Source organism: Anas acuta, chromosome 7 (assembly GCF_963932015.1).
Source record: "Anas acuta chromosome 7, bAnaAcu1.1, whole genome shotgun sequence".
Classification (NCBI taxonomy): Eukaryota; Metazoa; Chordata; class Aves; order Anseriformes; family Anatidae; genus Anas; species Anas acuta.
The window spans coordinates 19065532-19083684 of NC_088985.1; the positions used below are offsets into that span (position 1 = coordinate 19065532).

Below are 18153 nucleotides of genomic sequence, written 5' to 3' on the forward strand. Positions count from 1 at the left end.
CTGAAGTGACTAGTGAGTCAGATACTTCACAGCAATTCACAAGGCTAGTCATGAATCCCTATTTAGAAAACACACCTTACACTGAGGTTCACAGCTATTTACTGGTCCAGAGGATGAATGCCAATATTCCAGGCTTCAACATATATCTTAACCGTGAGCAGAGGCCAAGCAAGAAGTAGCCTATCACAGCACACTCACCTGTCTGTCCTCACTGCTTCTTCCTCTCCGGTACGTTTGCTGTTGTGCTTATCATAAAGGATTACACAGGAATAATCCAGGAAAGCATCTCAGCACAAGAGCAGTTTAGAACAGCAGTAAAATAAAGTAATCCCTTACTGGCATCATTCCAGAGCAAAAACCTATCACATGGATTAGATTCACAGCCAGCTGGGAAGTACAGTGAGTGACATCAGCAGTAAGAGGCATCACTCACATTTTATAACAAGGTTTAGGAAAGAGGAGAGAGAGTTTTGGTCATGGAAAACAGCATTTGTCAACGCACAAAAAAAAGCTCAATCTCCATTTTTCTTGGACTGTCCCAGATGGGCAGTGATGGCTGTTGATTAAGCTGTTTGTGTCATCAGCCATAAGGTCACTGAGGAGGCTAGAATAAAGATGTGAAATTCCTCCTAATGTTCAACCACGAGGTTACCACAAATGTACCAAATAATGACACAAAGCTGCAGTAGGACAAAGAAAGCAAGCAGCTTGCCTCCTCCACCCTACCAAACTGCATCCAGCTATTTGCACTAGAAAGGATTTTCTAGGACAGCAACATTCAGCCTAAATAAAGTGCTACCACAATCCCTGAAGCAAATCCTTAACCTACATGGTAGGAAAGTGCCAGTTCTACTAGCCTACAGCCAAGAGAGCATCCTCACTGTCAACTATCTTCCCTATGCTCCTGTTGGCCTTCTGAAACTCCATAGCTTTGGGCACTAAAAAGCTGCATACCTATAGCTGCACCACAAAACAGCCAATGTTCTAGAGGAAAACAAAGTCTATCAGATAACAAGATGCTGTAGCTGTTTGTAGGCATCAACATCACATGTAAGAGACAACAAGCTCTAGGACCAGAGTAGATGTCAAAAGCAGAAGCACAAACAGACTCTGTTGTGACTAATTTTCCAAGTTCCTTTCAAGTGACACTCTTGAATTGTTTTTCAACGTGAGGTTCTGATTTTTTGTGCAAAACTATTTAGAAGGGATAGCTGTTTCAGAAGTCCTTTTGTTTGATATAGGCTACATATAGCAAAAAAAACAGACAAGTATTTTTGTTGATCCTATCCATATTTCAAATAACACTTACAGATTTGCAAGTAAGATATTTTTTATATCAATTCAGAAGATTTTTAAATCTCAATGTTTTCATTCTCTGGCAAGTTTTCTAACACCTTTAGAGACTTCAGCCAGGTCATTCCATCACATTTGCGTGCTTAAGAGTAGCACAAGCAAAACTGTGATAAATCAGATTCAATCTGAATAGTCAGAACAGAATGAAGGACAGCTGACAGGAATCAAAGCTAGAGGTGAAGGGACTTCTTTTTCTTCCTGTTAGAGGAAAAGAAATAAGTGCAATCCCAAAGGAGAGCTGTAAATACGAAGACTCTGAGAACAGATGCAGTCAGGGATCAAATGACTTCTGATACCTCCACTGACAGAATAAGAAAGGAGCATGCTTTGCTTAATTTTGTATTACTGTATGTTGCTTTATCAACTAATTATACAGGGCAATCTTTGCTTTTAGGTGTAGAATATGCAAAAATGTTCTGGGTACACACAGACATAAACAAAATCTTATGGGCTCTAAGAAAGTCTGTACAATACTGAAGGGGGCTGAGGTAGGATGTGAGGAAAGATGCCGATCTCTTCACATCATTAGTGATTCATCTGAAAACAGGATACAAGAAGCTGTGCAAATTAAACAGAGAGCATATCTCTTAGTGCTGTAACAGGATGAGATTAGTCTCTTACTCCAAACGAGAAATTTTCTAATTCCCACAGATGAGAAAATCTCTACAGAAATTAAATTATTCCTCATTTCAAAAGAGGACTTTTATACGCTTTCCTAAACCATTTAGATCCTGTGCTGTTTCTACAGATCTAAAAAGTTCTCATCCAGGGGTAAAATCCAAATATATCCAGAGACTTGAGAGCAGCTCATAGTTAAGGACAGCAAAGGGTTCTAAAACATCTCTGGAAAACACAACTCTGGACAGTATTATGAGATTAGTAACAGGACATTAGATACTTACCCATATCATCATCAAATATGGATTTTTGTTCCACCTTTTTCTTGGCGTTCCTTTCTTTTGGTTTTATGGTGAGATCCGCAAAGATATCAATGTTATCATCAAACAGGTTAGTCTCTGGCATCTTCTCTTTTGTTTTCGTCATTGGTTTAATTGCCTCAGTAGCAAATATATCATCCTTAGAGCAAAGTACAGAGAGATCATCAATACACACTACACTTCAAAAGAATAGTCATTACCTGTACACAGCAGCTAAGATGTTTAGAAGACTGACAGCATTGACAAACCTGAGAATTTTCAGTCCCTTGTCCCCAAGGGCAAGTGCCCTAGTGTGGGATTGTGCACAGGTCAAGTACAATACAGAGATGCTTGTATCACCTCTCCAGTCTGCCAAATTCACTCCTCCTTTAAAGATCTATTTGAGCTAACGTGCATCGAACAGGCAAGTAACAAAAAGGAACAAAATACTTCACTACTTTGAAAATGGTCATAAACACAGGGATGTCATCACAGCACATTCATTGATGTATCTGCTCTGTGTTAAGAATCCACCTTTTAATCCACATTTGCTAATAAACAGATGAACATCCAAATAAAGGGTTTCTGTTGCCCAATATCAAAGTATAATTGACAACTTACTTCACTCATTCTCCTGCACACCCCCAGTCCTACAACAGCCACCATTCAGCATATGTTTAAGTCGAAACTTCTGCATAAGACCCTGGGGATCAAAAAGGCCTACATGGCAGGCTTTCCACCCTACTCTTTCCAGCAAGCTTCAACCATTACCTCAAAGATGTCTTGTGCAGTAGGGTCAACAGCTTGCCGGACAGAAGATCTCAACTCCTTCTTTCCAGTTTTCTGACTGGTGAAAAGAGAATCTTCCTCCTCCTCCAAAAAGGGTATAGGGCTGCTTTTCGATGATGATTTTTTCTGTACAGACTGGAAGAGATCATTGCTGTTCTGATTACCCAGAACAGACAGATCAGGCTTTTTCTCTCTGCCCTTAATGGGTACGTTAGCCACATTGTCTGGAATTTCCTTCTTCAGCTTTGACTGTGCACCTGTTCTGGATGCTGAGCTGCTTGCAAAAAGGTCTTCTGATTCAAATATATCATCTCCTTCATCTGTGGATTCTGGAGGAAGGATTTTGTTTGTCCCAGCAGAAAGAACGCTGCCATGAGCCGGTAGTGACAAGCCAGACAGAAAGCCATTTTCCTTGGACTCTCCTTCAGTAACAAGAGGCTCCTTTACATTCTCTATTGGTGACCTCTGTTTTGGTAGTGAGAATTGCAGTTCTTTAGCACTGTTCACCTCCTCTCTCTCACCAGACTCTTGTGCAGCTAGACGGCGGGCCATTCTGCTAGGAGGTCTTCGTTTTCCTGTAACCTTGATCCTGGTCTGCAAGAAAAGAGCAGGGTTATATATAAAGGAAAACAAAACAAAACAAACAAACAAACAAAAAAAAAACCACCAATAACAATAAATTTATGAAAGAGACGTTAGGATTCACATTTTGTGAATAAACATTTTCTGCCTTCATAACACGTCCAATTAACACAGTACCCATTTCATACTAGCACACTGAAACCAAATTAACTCCAAGTTTTGCTTAAAATGCTGGTTTAAGTAACTTCAGCAGCTACCTGTACATTTAAGCAAGTGTTCAGTTGTGAATTCTGAGCAAGGAATGATGAAACTAAATCATTATCTGCTCAGAGAGAGAAGCAGCAAGAACCATCATCATCTCAGCATTATCCACCCTCCCTGTTTTGCAGGAAGGAATCTGGACATTCAAGCTCGGAGTGGCTTGCAGAAAGAAAATATTCAGAAAATAACTCAGGACTTTTGATTTGCTAGTCATTCCACAGCAGGTAGAACGGGGGTGCAAAAGCAATAGGACTTGAAAGAAGAGAGTAACAACACAGGTCAGCAAATCACACTAACCCTCTGACTTTAGGCACTACTTTAATCAGACACTTTGCTAATCCAGAAACTTCTGTGGTGCACAGTTAGTCTAGGTCATGACTAATTACATTTTCCATTTAATTTCATTGCTTTTTATGAAAACACATCCTCCTGCAAGTTTCCATTATAGCATCTATGATATACCACATGGGCACACAAGTAGTAAACATCAGTTCAATCTCATCTTCCCTGTTATTAACACCCAGACCAAGTCTTAACTGTATGATTCAAGATTTTTTTTAAAGAACCGTTAAATCCTCAAGTAGAATGTCTCTTGCAGTCCATTAAGAAAAAGGTAAGAATAAAAAACAAGTGAGCCAGGAGACAGATCTACCATTTCAAAAGCTGTAACTTCTTTGTTTGTGGCTGGGTTTATTTTGTTTGTTTTTTGGTTTGCATGTTTTTTGTTTGTTTAGGGGGGTTGCATGGTATTTTTTTGTTGTTGTTTTGTTTTCTTTTGAGTTTTGTCTTTGAGGGCTTTTTTTTGAACTTTTGTCTGAAAAAGAATTATGACTGACAGTTCAGGACAGCATGACGTGTTTATCCACAGAGGGGATAAAGCTCAACCTCCAGTAGTAACATGTCCTTGACATCTTGCTACAGCAGCTGTCTATAATGTATTTTATAGTTAGCCTAGAGAAATGCCTTATGTTTTTCATGCTGGCACCCTTCAAGACAGTACAAGGTGTTAGACTAAAATACCTTCAACCTATAGGGAACAACAATGTGTTTGGGTGCTGTAAGCATGTGCCTTAAAAAGGGACTGAATTGGGCATATGTGTAAGTCCCTTACAGAGCTAAGAATGCTGTAAACTTGTGCTTCTCTTCATTGGCCTGGTACAGTGGATTAGATTTCCACACCTTTATTCAGATAGACTACACTGATAGCAGAATTTGCATGGCAAAACATAGGTTTCCGAAAGAGAACAGCCTGTTTTTAATCCCCTTTTCTATCCTGTTAAATACCAAGGTTACCTTATTGGCACTGTGCAAGGTATCCGCTTGCATAGGCTGATCGAAGCTTACACCCAGTTCCTCATTGTTTCCTGCAGCAGGGAAGGCTTCGCTGTTCTGTACATCGCTGGGTTCATTCAGTGGAGCGTCCAAAACTGGCAAGGGGGGCTTTATGTTGGAGACCTTAGGCATTGCACCAGGAAGTAAGGCTGCAGGGTTAATAGCTAAGTTAGCCTACAAAATAGAGAAAAAACATACAAACACACACAAAGAAATCATGTTAATATTGCTCAAGAGCAGGCATGGCTCCAGAGAAGCAGCAAGCGTGCTTAGGCATTCAAGTTCTACTCCTAAGAGTACCTGGCCTCTCTCTCACATCTACTCACTTCTGCATTTCCCACGTCATCTGTCTCACTCAATCTGTTGAGTGCTCAACACTATTATCCTATATAAAGCTCCAAGAACAGTGTGGCCACTCTATATCAGGCAAAAATCTATGTGCCTCAGTATCCTGTCTGAGGAAAAGACTGGCTCTGACATTAGTGATACAGTAATATAGATAGTTATTAGATTTTTCATATCAGAGAGGGAAGCAACCAAAACTCAAAACCCCTAAAAGTCTCTGAACATACTTAAAGTACTGCTGAGTAGATTAGCAGGCCAACAAGCAGCCCACCCTCTGCCCCCAAATAGAGTTAAATAGCATTGCTCATAGTCAGCTCTGAAAGGTGAGAAGGGGGAAATAATGTTAAACATGCAATACAGGAAAAAAAAGTAACAATATTGAACGTAATCTGAAAAAAAATTGCAAGAGTAAGGTAGGGAAGTAAAAAGATTTTGTTTCAGGGAGAGCCATCAGTAAGGCAAGGAAGATTTTTTAAATTTTTTTTTTTGAAAGTCAAAATGCCAATAAAGTAATTACTTGTAACTTTCCAATCCGAGATGAGGGCTCTTTGGTTTTAATGGGAACAGGACCTGTAGATTTCTGCACAAAATTACACTGGATTAAACAACAGCTGGACAAGTTAATATCAACATCTTCAACCAGACCATAGCTTACATTTTAACATATCTAAATAAAGGAACCAGCTCACTGCTTACCAGCTTCTTCTGGAATACCTTGTTATCGAGGCATCTCATTACATCCCAGTACCACAGCTATAGTCATTCAATTTTCAACTTCTCAGTTCCCAACATCATAGCCCTATGTTCATTATGGCATCTTTGTTCCACCCTCTTTGAATCTGATATTATGCTTTACCATAGTAACTCTACAACTTCCATCTTCTCCATGTCACACATGACTCTTGTCAAATCAAATTCTGACAGCTACTGTTCCTCCTTGCTTGTTCCCTCCCCTAAGATCCTCTGAGGCCATGCTGTCAGATCATGATATAATGAACTTGTCTTCTCTTTGTAACCAGCTATAATAGGGCCACAGACTTTAATGCAGCACACATAGAATCGAAGAGGGTTACAGAATAAAACCTCTTAGCTCACAAAGAAAACAGCTTCTGAGAAGGGAGTGCTCCTCTACAGAAGGCAGACCATCAGTACCAGAAATAAGACCAGCAGACTAAATGAGCAAGAGCAGCTTTGTGGTCTGAAGATTTGAATCAATTCTAGGACCTGGGGATAAACCAGATCAACAGAGGTGTTTGTCGAGGGTTTGCTCGCTACAAGTGTCTGATCTAACTGGTTTTATGAGCTGGGCCATACTGCCATTGGTGTGACTGGTCACTGAGGGTTTGGACACTGTTTTGGGGGACTTGATAGCATGACAGAAGAACCCTGCTGCCTGAAATTATTCTCCATTTAAATGCACATTGGATTTGGCTGAACCTTACACAGGTTCCTTACACAGGAACCTTACCAGTAGCTACAAAAAAAGGGCTGACAAGTGTGTGGTTCTCCACGTCAAGGAGTACTTCACCAAAAGGGAAGACAGGCTTGCTCTGTGTTCCTCAACCCAGGAGGCAAAAAACAGCCACCCCCCTTCCCAGAAGATGAAAAGCTTGTTTCCTACAGCTGGAAATCAAACAAGCAGCTCTGATGAGACAAGACAGACTTCAGATCCAGACTGCCTCTCTGTGATATGCTGTTTCTGCAAGATTAAGAACAGGAGTAGGAGTCTCGTTTGCTCCTCATAAAGCCTCCAAGAAAAGATTCTCAACAGCCACAGATTTGTGCCATATGCCATAATCTCCTTTCTGAGTAAGCCTACCTGTACTTTAAAGATAACATTCACTCCATCAGACACTGGCAATTCAAAGAATGACTAAGTGATCAAATCACACATTTTTCTATCAAACTGCACCTGAAGCCTAGTTCTTCACCGCCCTGCACTTTGCCCTCATAAGCATGTGGGTAACGAATAAAACACTGTCAACAGCATTTCAGCTTCTAGCAGTTAACTTAAATTTATGCTATTAACAGTGCTGCTGTCGATAAGCAGAGAGATAAGTATGGCCATGCATTACTGCATTTCTGCAGCTTTGTAGCCAGTGAATTCAGGCATTAGTTTTGATCTTTTCAGGAGACTTTAAAACATCTCCGTATCCTGTGCATATTGTTCAAGACACAAGATTTCAGTACTTGCCTCTGTAGTAACTGTCTTCAGAGCTTTATCTTGTTTGGCACTTAAAGCATCTTCCAAGGGAGGGCTCGAACTGGCTTTAACTGTTTTCTTCTCCACTGTTTTCTGAAAACATTAAGCGCACAAATCCACATGAATTGGTAAAAACCACAATCAGCAGAACAATGAAACAAGCAAAGATTTTTCCAATCTCATTTTCATTTGCAAAGAAAACTACCACCATCTTTTGAGTCTGCAATGCACAGGCATTGCTTTTTGGTCACAATAGCAAGGGCCTTCCACTCTACCATACTTTTAACCTACCCATGCCTTTGTTGTCTATACTAAAAATAAAGTGAGTTTGGATATGCTTCTGAATGCATACATATGCTGTCCTCATAGACAGGACAGTGGGGAAAATAAAGGTACAAAGATAGCTAAGCAACACTGCTATTTTTATGGTTTCAAGCAAGCAGGCTCTGTACATAGCTGCCAAGCACTAATTAACTAAGACCACTCCTTTTACAGTCCTCAGAGAAACAGTTTCCAGGAAATATTGCCAGTTTTCCAGCCTAACTTTCAGCTAACAACCTGAAAATAGATTAAATTAAACTGTAAATACATTTAGAGTAGCAGTTTAGAACGCATGTTAGGACTTTGACCTCAAACCACCTGTAATGCAGCCCAGTTCATTACTGCAGCTGCTTGAACTCTAAAAACAATCCAGTGATCAAGAACATTTTAACACATTCATTACCTTAAATTAAACCAATCTGCAGACTTTAACAGCATAAGTTATCAAGTAAGGCTCAGTCATGCATGAATCACAGGGAAGAAAGTGAGACTTCAGTTGCTAATATTACAAGTTGGCAAGAATATCATTGGGTAGACAAACACAATGAAAGATGGAAAAGAAGAGATCTAGTTTTGTTCTGTAAATGGCCTGTTTCTAAAACCAGGGCATTTGCAGTAGTTACTGAATGTGGGTTCTTGCACTTAACAGACAAAACAGTAAAGATAGAAAGGAACAAATGAGCTCTCTACAGTCTGTATTCTTCAGGGTAGGAAAGTCATCTTATTTTTTTCCCCAGAACAATGCTGCCAGGCAGCTATGGTTTAAGATCAACAATCTGCCACTGTACTAATGATCTGTGGTTCCTGTACTAGATATTCAATCATGATTTCTTATCCAAACTGTTATGCCTATTGAAAAGAAAAACATAATCATGACTATTCTTTCGCATTTAAAGGGTTATTTTGAAGTAACAGATGTTTCCCCTTGTTACCTTTATAAGGTTAGTAAAACCCCTTAGTTCTAAACTTTATCAGAAACTAACAAAAAAATTAAGTCTACTCAAAGAGACCTCTCAGTGATATGCAAGTATGTGAATCTCAATAGTTTTTAATGAAAGCGTAGCTATTCCTTGAAGAAGCTGGTCACAGGAAGATAGACCAGAATAAGGTTACAGCCCTTATCCATCTAAAAGGGTAACTACACAGCTAGTCCACTACAGTGCAAATTAAAACAACAGGTTCATCTGAACTACTATAGAAGTGGTTCAAGCTGCTTCTTAATGCAGTGACAAATCAGGTATCATACAAATAGTGAATGCCTCAGGGAAGGAAGTGTAATTTTTTAATCTGTTTTCCACAGCTTGGTTGTGAAGCTATATCTGTAGGCAATCTGTAACCTGGAAAGGCAGATTTGAGTCTGGCCATCTGTGCTAGCTCTCCCACAAAGCATGATGAGCCTAAAGAACCTCGTTGCCCTTTGGAGCAGAGAAGGTGTGAGCTGAAGTACTACCATCTCCCTACCTGTTAAACCAGTCAGACCCTGAATAATACAAACATAACTCCACTACGATTTCTGCTAAGGTATATTCTCTAACACCTAAGCCCATCCCAGTGGCATGCAAAGAGGAAAATAATCCATTCCTCACATCCCAATTTTGGGAGATTTGCTGCATCTATTTGTTACTTAGGTCTTCAGGGTCACAGGAGACATTTCTATTCTCTTAAAAAAGATTAATTCATTACATTTCTCGTGGAAACACACATGGAAAAAATCCCTTCTATACACGTCTTTCCAAAGTCTTTTACAAAAGTCATTTATAATAGAGGACCAGATACCGGAGGGTTTGTTTTAGCAGTACTGAAGAGATCATCTTCATCATCATCCCCAAAAAGCCCTCCTCCAGATGATGGTTTCAGGATACAGTTTGCAGACTGAAGAGAGAGATGATAAAAATAAATAAATAACAGTGTCACTGATCAAAAGCATGTCTCCTTCTGCCTGTGATGCCTGAACTGATTTTATCATTTGGCCGTCCCTGGAGATCAGGGACTTTTAAGTTACGTACAAACAAGCAACACTGGTAGGTTGCACACTTCAAAGACCATTTTTAAGTAGAAGGTTTAGAGGAGGGCTTTGAACTCACCACCGACTTCTTGGGGCTGGCAAAGAGGTCAACGTCTGGATCATTGTCCTTCTGAAGTTTGTGACTGAAAAGAAGCTCTTCATCTTGAAAGACTCCAGTGCTTTTGGGACGAGTGCTTTTCTTGGAAGGCTGAAAGGAAGAGAAAGGTCCGCACAATGAAAAAAACCCTCCCTACGGAGGGCATCTAGTTCATGGGTTTACTTGCCTAGTAGTAAGACAGGTTATAATTCACCCGAGGCTGCACTACAGCCTTAGCAACAAAAATACGTTAACTATCAGTTGCATTTCTCACTGACTAAATTTGCAAAACCTACAAAGTAAATACATGTATTAATAGTTCATTTTTATGAGAAGACATTAACCAAAATGTACCTGTCTGCTGACCTGAAAGCCAGCTTCTATTCCTTACTCATTACATGTCCCTAGGAGGAGGAAAAGTTTTTCAGTATGGTATCATGAGTGTACAGGAAGGTTTATATCTTAGCAAGACACTTTTGTGCCTTGAATTGTTCAGATGAAGGTGCAGGACAGAAGTGAAAAGAAGAGAATCTGGGTAATTATTTTTTCTGAGCTACCTTTAATAAAAGGAGAAGAAAGACAAAAGATAAAGCTGTTCTGGTTGACAGAGTTCCCATTCTCCTCCCTTTAAAGCAAAAGCACCCCCATCATGAAGAAAATGATATAACATCTGCCTTTCAACTTCGCTGCTGAGTGGTAGGGAAGGTTGACAGTCAAATAGAACACCCTATCAGCCCTCCATGATCTGGCAAGCCAATTGGTATCAGCTGCTATCTAAGCAGCTTCCAGCATATCATATTTGGTCCACTCTTCCTGTTCTACATTTTTTATAACTGCTCCATTCTCAGCCTTTCCATGCATCAGTTTTAACTTTACATCAAAAGCCAGGTCAAATTTTTAGAGAGCTAGATGTGCTGTGTATGCCTAGACATATGTAGACCTGATACAGGTCTAGTAGCATCCATACACAAAACACATGCTAGACTGAGACAAGCACTCAAAACAGTCACACCTTTAAGATTTCCCTGCTAAAAAGATTAGGTTCCTAAATCATCTATTGTGGTTTTTGCATGATTATGCATTTCAGCACCTTAATCACTCCATGGATGTTAGATGCAGACTGCTGAATGCTTTCCAGGAAAGCTTTGAGAGATTTGGGATCATAGGGAAGCATAGGAATCATTTATCATCCAAGAATTTGGAAGTTTAAAATTTGAAAGAGATTGAACTTCACGACTTGCAGAGAAGGGAGGGTAAAAACAAAACCTTGCCTATAATAGGAGAGGTATAGAGGCAGAAATATTATTTCTCTGTTCAAGGACGTCTCTAGACTCACCACACCAATTTCTTTCTGTGCATTTTTGGTGCCATCATCTTCCAGTCTCTCCTCTTCCTCCTCATCAAATAAGCTTAACACTTTCTTAGCTTGGGTCTTGACATCTTTCTCCAGAGCTGGTGGTGATGTTGCAAACAAATCTGAATTGCTCTCTGGCTCCAAAGATGTTGCTGCAAAAGGCTCCACCAAAATAAATAAATACATCAAGTTTTATTTAGTTCAGGTTTGCCCCCTCAAACCACTAAACTTTACTGTTTAAATGCCAGCAGTGGTCAGAGTTCTGTAATCTGGTATCTTAGCAGACTACTAAATTCAATTCATTTTTCCTAAACAGACAGAATAGCAAAACGCAGATTACCAAGATAGATTTCAATATAAAGAACACGCTTTATTGCTCTGAAAGGAACAAAGGCTTCCTCCTGGTACCCTTAACACAACAGTGCTGTTGATAAGCAGCTTTCTGCATAAGGTTTCCTCCCCATCTATAAGTCAGGCTGTCTCTGCTCCACGAGGCTGCATACAACAGTTTTGATATTATCTATGAGGCACCGAGTTCACACAACTTGAGATTCCTTGGAGTAGGCAGCACTACCTGAACACTGAATGTGATCAGGAAAAACAAAGTGTGATAATAGCACCCTGGAAACCCATCAGCTGCTAATACTCCAACAATCACTCAGTAGGAGAATACCCAAGAGTAAGTTCTGCTGAAGCTTCTTCAATAATGCACTAAAATCTCATTTTGTAAACAGTGGAACCCAGGAGAAACTCACGATCCCAAGAGACAGATTTCTACTGCTACCAAAACCATTTATAATTCACCAAACAGTATGCTCAAACAATAAAGTTACTGAGCTTTACAAAGCCTATGCATTAGTATAGGCTGCTTTTTGGAAAGGAGAGCTCTATGAATGTGAATAAAGATTGCCTTGTCCAGTATGGAGGGGGGAAAAAAACCAAACCCCAAATAGAAACCTCTCATGCATGCCAGCTGGAAAACAAATTTAAAAGTCATTTACTCAATTTTTGGTCTGTTTGATCAAGTAATTCTGCTAAAGAAAGATTGAATTACTCTCTCTTTAGCAATAGCAGACACAATCCAGAAAACTAATTCTGTCCTGAAGCAGCGCCACTGAATTTTGAAACTGAACCTTTGCCAAGCTTCATATTAATGTAAGAAAATCGCTTACTTTTTCCTTTGTATGCTGCCCTGCAACATCTGTTCCTCTAGACACGGGAACTGCTCCAGGCTCTTCTAAAGACCACAAGGTATCTTCTACTTGGTTAGACTTTGCCTTATCTGGCAGATCTTCCTTTTCCTCCTTTTCTTCGTCACTAAACAAAGGTGGTGCTTGTGCTGGTTTTACTTTCTCCTGCAAAATTAAGAGAACGTTATTGACACAAAATTGCTTGGTGTACAGGAAGCACTTATTGCTGTGGGATAGCAGACTCCCAGTGTGCTATCCGCAGGGGTCTATGTGGACACTGGTAACATGCTTGACATCTCTTACTTTGCTCCCATGGGGCTTTCTGATTTGTGACTTTTGATTTCTATTGCTATAGGCTCTTAAGACTGAATGAAGAGTGCCAGGAAGCAGCTGCAAGCTTAGAGCAGATGCTGTGGGAAACCTGTTTAATTACTGCACTGGTTCCTGAGACTTCCAGCAGACCATGGCTTGCCTGTTTTTTTTGTTTTTTTTTTCTATTCCCAAGCCTATGCTGAACCCAAACTGAAAAAGACAGGGCCTTTAATTATAATTACGTTCATGGCAACTGTTTTCCTGGTAACCAGAAAAGCAAAATTGGGGAGCAGGGGCACACAAGTTCAGGGAGTCCTACAGATACAGCTGAATTCAACTTCTGCAATTCCTACTTAATATTTCAAAGCACAACCAGACAGACAGCACACTGTGGGTTAAGCTCACAAGACAGAGGATAGCATAAGTGCCCTCCACAGAGGGTCAGTCAGCTTGGGCCAAGGTGGCACAAAGGATGAAATCCCAGCTTCGCAGTCAGCAGTAAGCCATTTGTTCCTGTTAGCGGTACCTTTCAGCTGAAAGCTTTTAACACACGCACACGCATTTAACATAAATTAAGCAAGTGTAGGGTTGGTGACCAAGACAATTTTGAAATCTTTTAGGCTGATGTTAGAAATTTTACATGTATGAATTCAGCCTACCCTGATCCACTTCCAAGTTTGCTAGAACTACTATTGTCTAGAACAGTTTGGGTTTACATTATCTATCAAGGAAGATATCCTATGAAAACACTGTGCAAGTGTTCTGTATTATTTTTAAAAGAAAGAGAAGGTACCACTGTGGCCTTTGAAGCTGAAGGAAGCAGTGTTGATTGGGAACTGAAGAGTGACTCTCCATTAACAGCATCATCTTCAAACAGCAGTGATACCTTCTGTGGCTTTCTTTGGCTGCAGGTGAGGAAGAGAAAAGTTGAAGATCAATGCAAAAGTTTCAGGGCCCATGTACTGCATCTGTTTAAGTATAACTTCATTTGCAGGGTCTGGTCTCAGACCTAGGACTATGTTTCCTCACCATATCAACAATTGTATCACCACCCCTCTCATCCGCACAGCTTTCTTGTGAAGAGAAGAGAGTATCAAAAGGTATCAAAGGCAGGAAAATGGATTGCCCAGGGCAGTGGTAGGGAGGAAAGCAATCCATCATAGACATAAAAGCGGTGAAAGAGCCCAGCCCAGCCCACTCAAGCATCTCCACTTCCTCCTCAATAACACTAACAGGAGACAACACTCAATATGTCTGACTCTGTCAGGTTTTGAGGACAGTGCTGAATTGTTCTGAAAAAGCATTCCCGTTTCATCCCAAAGGATTTTCACCTCTCTTTAGTGATTGCAAATAAATCCTCCTCATCTTCTTCCTCAAAGAGGCTCGTCTTCTTCACAGCTTTAGCTTGACTGATGGTGCTAGCTGATTTTGTAGGTCCCTCTTTTCGGTTATCTTCTGGAGGAGGAAGTTTAGGAGGCTTAGAGACATTCCAGTGTTCCTGAAAAATAAGGAACATTTAAGTTTCTTTTGTCTTGGTCAAAGCCACTTTCACATCTTCTCTACAAACAGAAACAGTTCAACATCTTGGTAGTCCTTGCATCTCTCTACCAGTTTCTTTTCCTGCCTTTGTGTTAGCTACTGACATTGTTCAGGCTTTGCAGAGGGCCCAGCCACCTTTTGGCATATAGTATTTGCCAGCACAACAGTGTACACATACTTTACTATTATATTTAGTTCTTCAACTTTAGTTCAACTTCTTGAGAGTTGCTCTCAGGAAGTGAGATCAGTGCAAACTGCAGTCATACTACTCATGTGAGTAAATTCAGAGGCTTTCCAGACCATTTTTTAGTTATTAGTGCCTCTGATTTTCAATTAAGTCGTAGGACACCACTTAAGAGTGCTGGTCATTTATGTTTCATTTTTCCCATCCCCACACTTGAAAAAACAAACAAACAAACACCCTGACTATCTAGAACTGTTAAACTTTCCTCACAGAAATTAAGGCAGTAAGTGGAAGCAAACCCACTTTTTCCTCTTTCAATATTTTAAAGTCAGGTTTGTTGGCAGCAGCCTCCTCCATTTATTATTGACCTTTCTATAAATTACATTGAAAATAATGATACTCTCTTCCACATAACTTCTGTTACCCAGATCCAGAGTTAATTTGAGCCAAGAATCAGCTTCCTTGGCTGCAAACAAGTCAGAGGAATGAGGTAGCCATGGCACATGAACACAATCAGAGTCTGGCTGTGGTTCCTATCTCAACAGTTTTATGCTTTGTCCATTAATAAAACCAAGTAACTCCTTTCACCCAAATCTCACTCTTCATTACCTCTTCATCACTGCTGAACAGTAAGCTGGAAGCTTTCTTGAGTGGCTCTGACTGTTTTGCTTTCTCTTCCAGAGGCTTTTCCTGTTGCTTCTTGGCAGGTACCACACCAAAGAGATCCTTAAAAGAAATTAAAAAACAAAGCCATGATGGAAAGCTCACTGAGAAGTCATTAGCATGCAAGACACTGTTGCCACCTACGTCTCATATGAAAGACAAACATCTTTTTCATGAACCCTTTCTGAAGGCTTTCTCAAGCACTTTACAGTATATTGTAGTTAAGGGAATTCTGTGCACACAGCATTTGATAGACAGTTTCTACATCTATGCAGTGGTATGGAGAATGAATCCCATTTACAAGGATAGGCAATGGGCAAGCTGAACCACTACCAACCACTGAGCAAGAACTGCAACTTTCACCTGAAGACATGCACGCCAATTATTATACAAATATCAGAATACACAAAAACAGATGCTGACTTTGCTACATAACACTCAGTTATGATTTGCCCCATTCAACCTGAACATCAGTTCCATAGTGGAACCTTCCCGGCAGAGACAACTGCATTAGAAAGTGTTTCACTACCCTGCCAGTTACTTCTGCAAACAGCCCCTAGTCAGAAAGGAAGTGAGTTGGAAGCAGCCCCTTCCAGAACAGGAGACCATTAACTCAAGTTTGCAGACATTCCTGGTCTTACAGCTCTGAACATGGCTCCTGTTTGCCTCATGTTAAAACTATATAGTAACCTTAAGTCACCATGAAGGCTGCAGGTCCAGAGTTGAAATCTCTCTGGAGAGTGTTTGTGAGGGAGAAGAGGGTACAAAAGGTAAGGAAAACACACACTAATCCAGATTTGAAAAGCTTCTTGCACAAACTGTGCTCTCATCTCAGTCTCTACACTAGCAGCCACAATTTTTACATACTGAAAAGAAAGAAGAAAAAAAAAAGCCACAACAAACAGGAAGCAAGAAGTCCCTATGTGGTTAGCTACCACAGGCCAGGATAAAGCAGCTTCTCCAAGTTCTTATCAGTTCTATATCTCAGTGCTCCTTAGCCACACAAGAGCGGCAGTATCCTTAGTGTTTAGGTCCAGAAACTATATGCAGTGACTAAAATACTAAGAACCCAAGAGAGTACTTGCTCAATTCTCCTCCTTGATGCTGTCCACATGCACAGAACTGTTACACAATGTAAGATGACCAATTTGGTGCTCCAAATTTAGCATTTTTAAACACCTGACTGTTTCCTGCTGCATTTGCAAGGCTGGTCAGGAGGATTCCCATACACAGACTAGATCAGGAAGTGGCACTTACCTCTTCATCATCATCAAATAAAGAGAGTGGAGTTTTTGTCATGGACTTGCTGGTGGGGAGAGATGGAGCTTTAGGCTTCACAGTTTTACTTGATGAAAACAAGTCCTAAACAAAAACATCACAAAGAAACATCACTTTGTAAAGCCATGCTATACACTTAAGAACTCTAAAAAGGACATTTATGTTCTTCCTTAAAAAAATGTTTAGTATTCCTGTGAAGTCAGGAAAGACTGTTTCTCAGGCGTGCCAATGACCTAAAACTCCGTGGGGATTTCCTTCAGCCTTGCAGATTAATTGCTAGCTGGAAGTCCAGGACACAAGGGTAAACACATGCAGTCTTTCATGATTCTTGCTCTTGACTTGCTGCTCCCCCTGCCCCCATCAGACTTTTAATTTATACCTGTTTGTACCACACAAGTTCAGGTTTCCAGTGTTGGGGAACAAAGTCTGTCAGATTTCACCCTTGGAGCAAAAGTGAACTTTCACAAAGACCAGGAATAGATGCACAGATGTCCTCAACCTTATGGGTAAACAAGGAGTCCCCTAGATACCAGTGAACTGAAGTTAGCGTGACCCAGATCCCAAGGATTTCTGTAGTGATTTAAGAGATACTCACTTCAGAATCCTCCTCATCAGAGAAGAGGCCCCTCTGTTTCCTTTGAGGTGCTTCAGATAAAGGCTTGAAGTCATCACCTGAAGACGGCTGACTCTTTAAGACAAAAAAAGAGAAACTCCATCTGCACGCATTTAAGGTCAGTAAGGACAGGCACCCTGTATGTCCCTTTCTACAGAATGGCATCCCAGCAGTCAAAGGGACACAAGCTTGCCATCCTAGAGCTCAAGTCCCATGTGCTATGTGAACAGCTCTTCCTCAGCCAGAACTATGCAAAGGTGAAAAGCAGATCTTGACATAGGCCTGCTCTCCCACCACCTTACTTCTCAGCAGAGAATGCATGCAGCAACTCATATCAGGCCACATTGTGCATTAAAGGGAAAATTATTTTTTAAAGCCATATTCAGCAAAGAAAGAGGGCAGTTTCTGCCAACCATCATTTCCCTTATTAGCAGTGTGCAGCCCAAGCCTGCCACCAGCTATATTGCCATTAAAGTCAGAATGATTCCAGACCCAAACACTACTGTCAACAAGCCTGGAAGATAAAATAGCCCTTGCTTCCTGACAGTGCTGCTGAATCAGTTGTCATGCTCTCCCCCAGGAAAGCGAAGTGCCACGAGATCTAAGCAATGGCTATGGATGACCTCCCATCATTGCTCCTGCTCCACTGACCATGGATACTTTTGCAATGCACCAGAAACAGAAGCTGGCTTTGGGCCTTGTGCTCAAGTGCTTTTTATAAGGCTGCATGGAGAGAGTCCTACAGCAATTTGCATCACACACGCCTAGCTCTGTATACTTCTCAGTGTGGAGGGGAGAAGAGTCACTGTAGCTCA

General features: G+C 40.7%; 1 protein-coding gene across 6 annotated transcripts in view; it reads right to left on the minus strand.

Moving 5' to 3' along the window:
* WASHC2C (WASH complex subunit 2C) overlaps nucleotides 1-18153 on the minus strand; it is a 175892-nt gene that overhangs the window by 1462 nt on the left and 156277 nt on the right. For 3 of the 6 annotated variants that reach the window (XM_068687725.1, XM_068687721.1, XM_068687723.1), the window contains 14 exons: nucleotides 17321-17413; nucleotides 16705-16809; nucleotides 15394-15510; nucleotides 14393-14559; nucleotides 13855-13966; nucleotides 12730-12914; nucleotides 11542-11725; nucleotides 10188-10316; nucleotides 9880-9975; nucleotides 7774-7875; nucleotides 6097-6159; nucleotides 5196-5408; nucleotides 3042-3653; nucleotides 2256-2430 (listed from right to left, as the gene is read on the minus strand). In XM_068687725.1, coding sequence (XP_068543826.1) covers nucleotides 2256-2430; nucleotides 3042-3653; nucleotides 5196-5408; nucleotides 6097-6159; nucleotides 7774-7875; nucleotides 9880-9975; nucleotides 10188-10316; nucleotides 11542-11725; nucleotides 12730-12914; nucleotides 13855-13966; nucleotides 14393-14559; nucleotides 15394-15510; nucleotides 16705-16809; nucleotides 17321-17413 — 2353 coding nt within the window. The remainder of the gene's footprint in view (nucleotides 1-2255; nucleotides 2431-3041; nucleotides 3654-5195; nucleotides 5409-6096; nucleotides 6160-7773; nucleotides 7876-9879; nucleotides 9976-10187; nucleotides 10317-11541; nucleotides 11726-12729; nucleotides 12915-13854; nucleotides 13967-14392; nucleotides 14560-15393; nucleotides 15511-16704; nucleotides 16810-17320; nucleotides 17414-18153) is intronic. The other 3 variants (XM_068687724.1, XM_068687722.1, XM_068687726.1) reach the window with 2 other exon arrangements.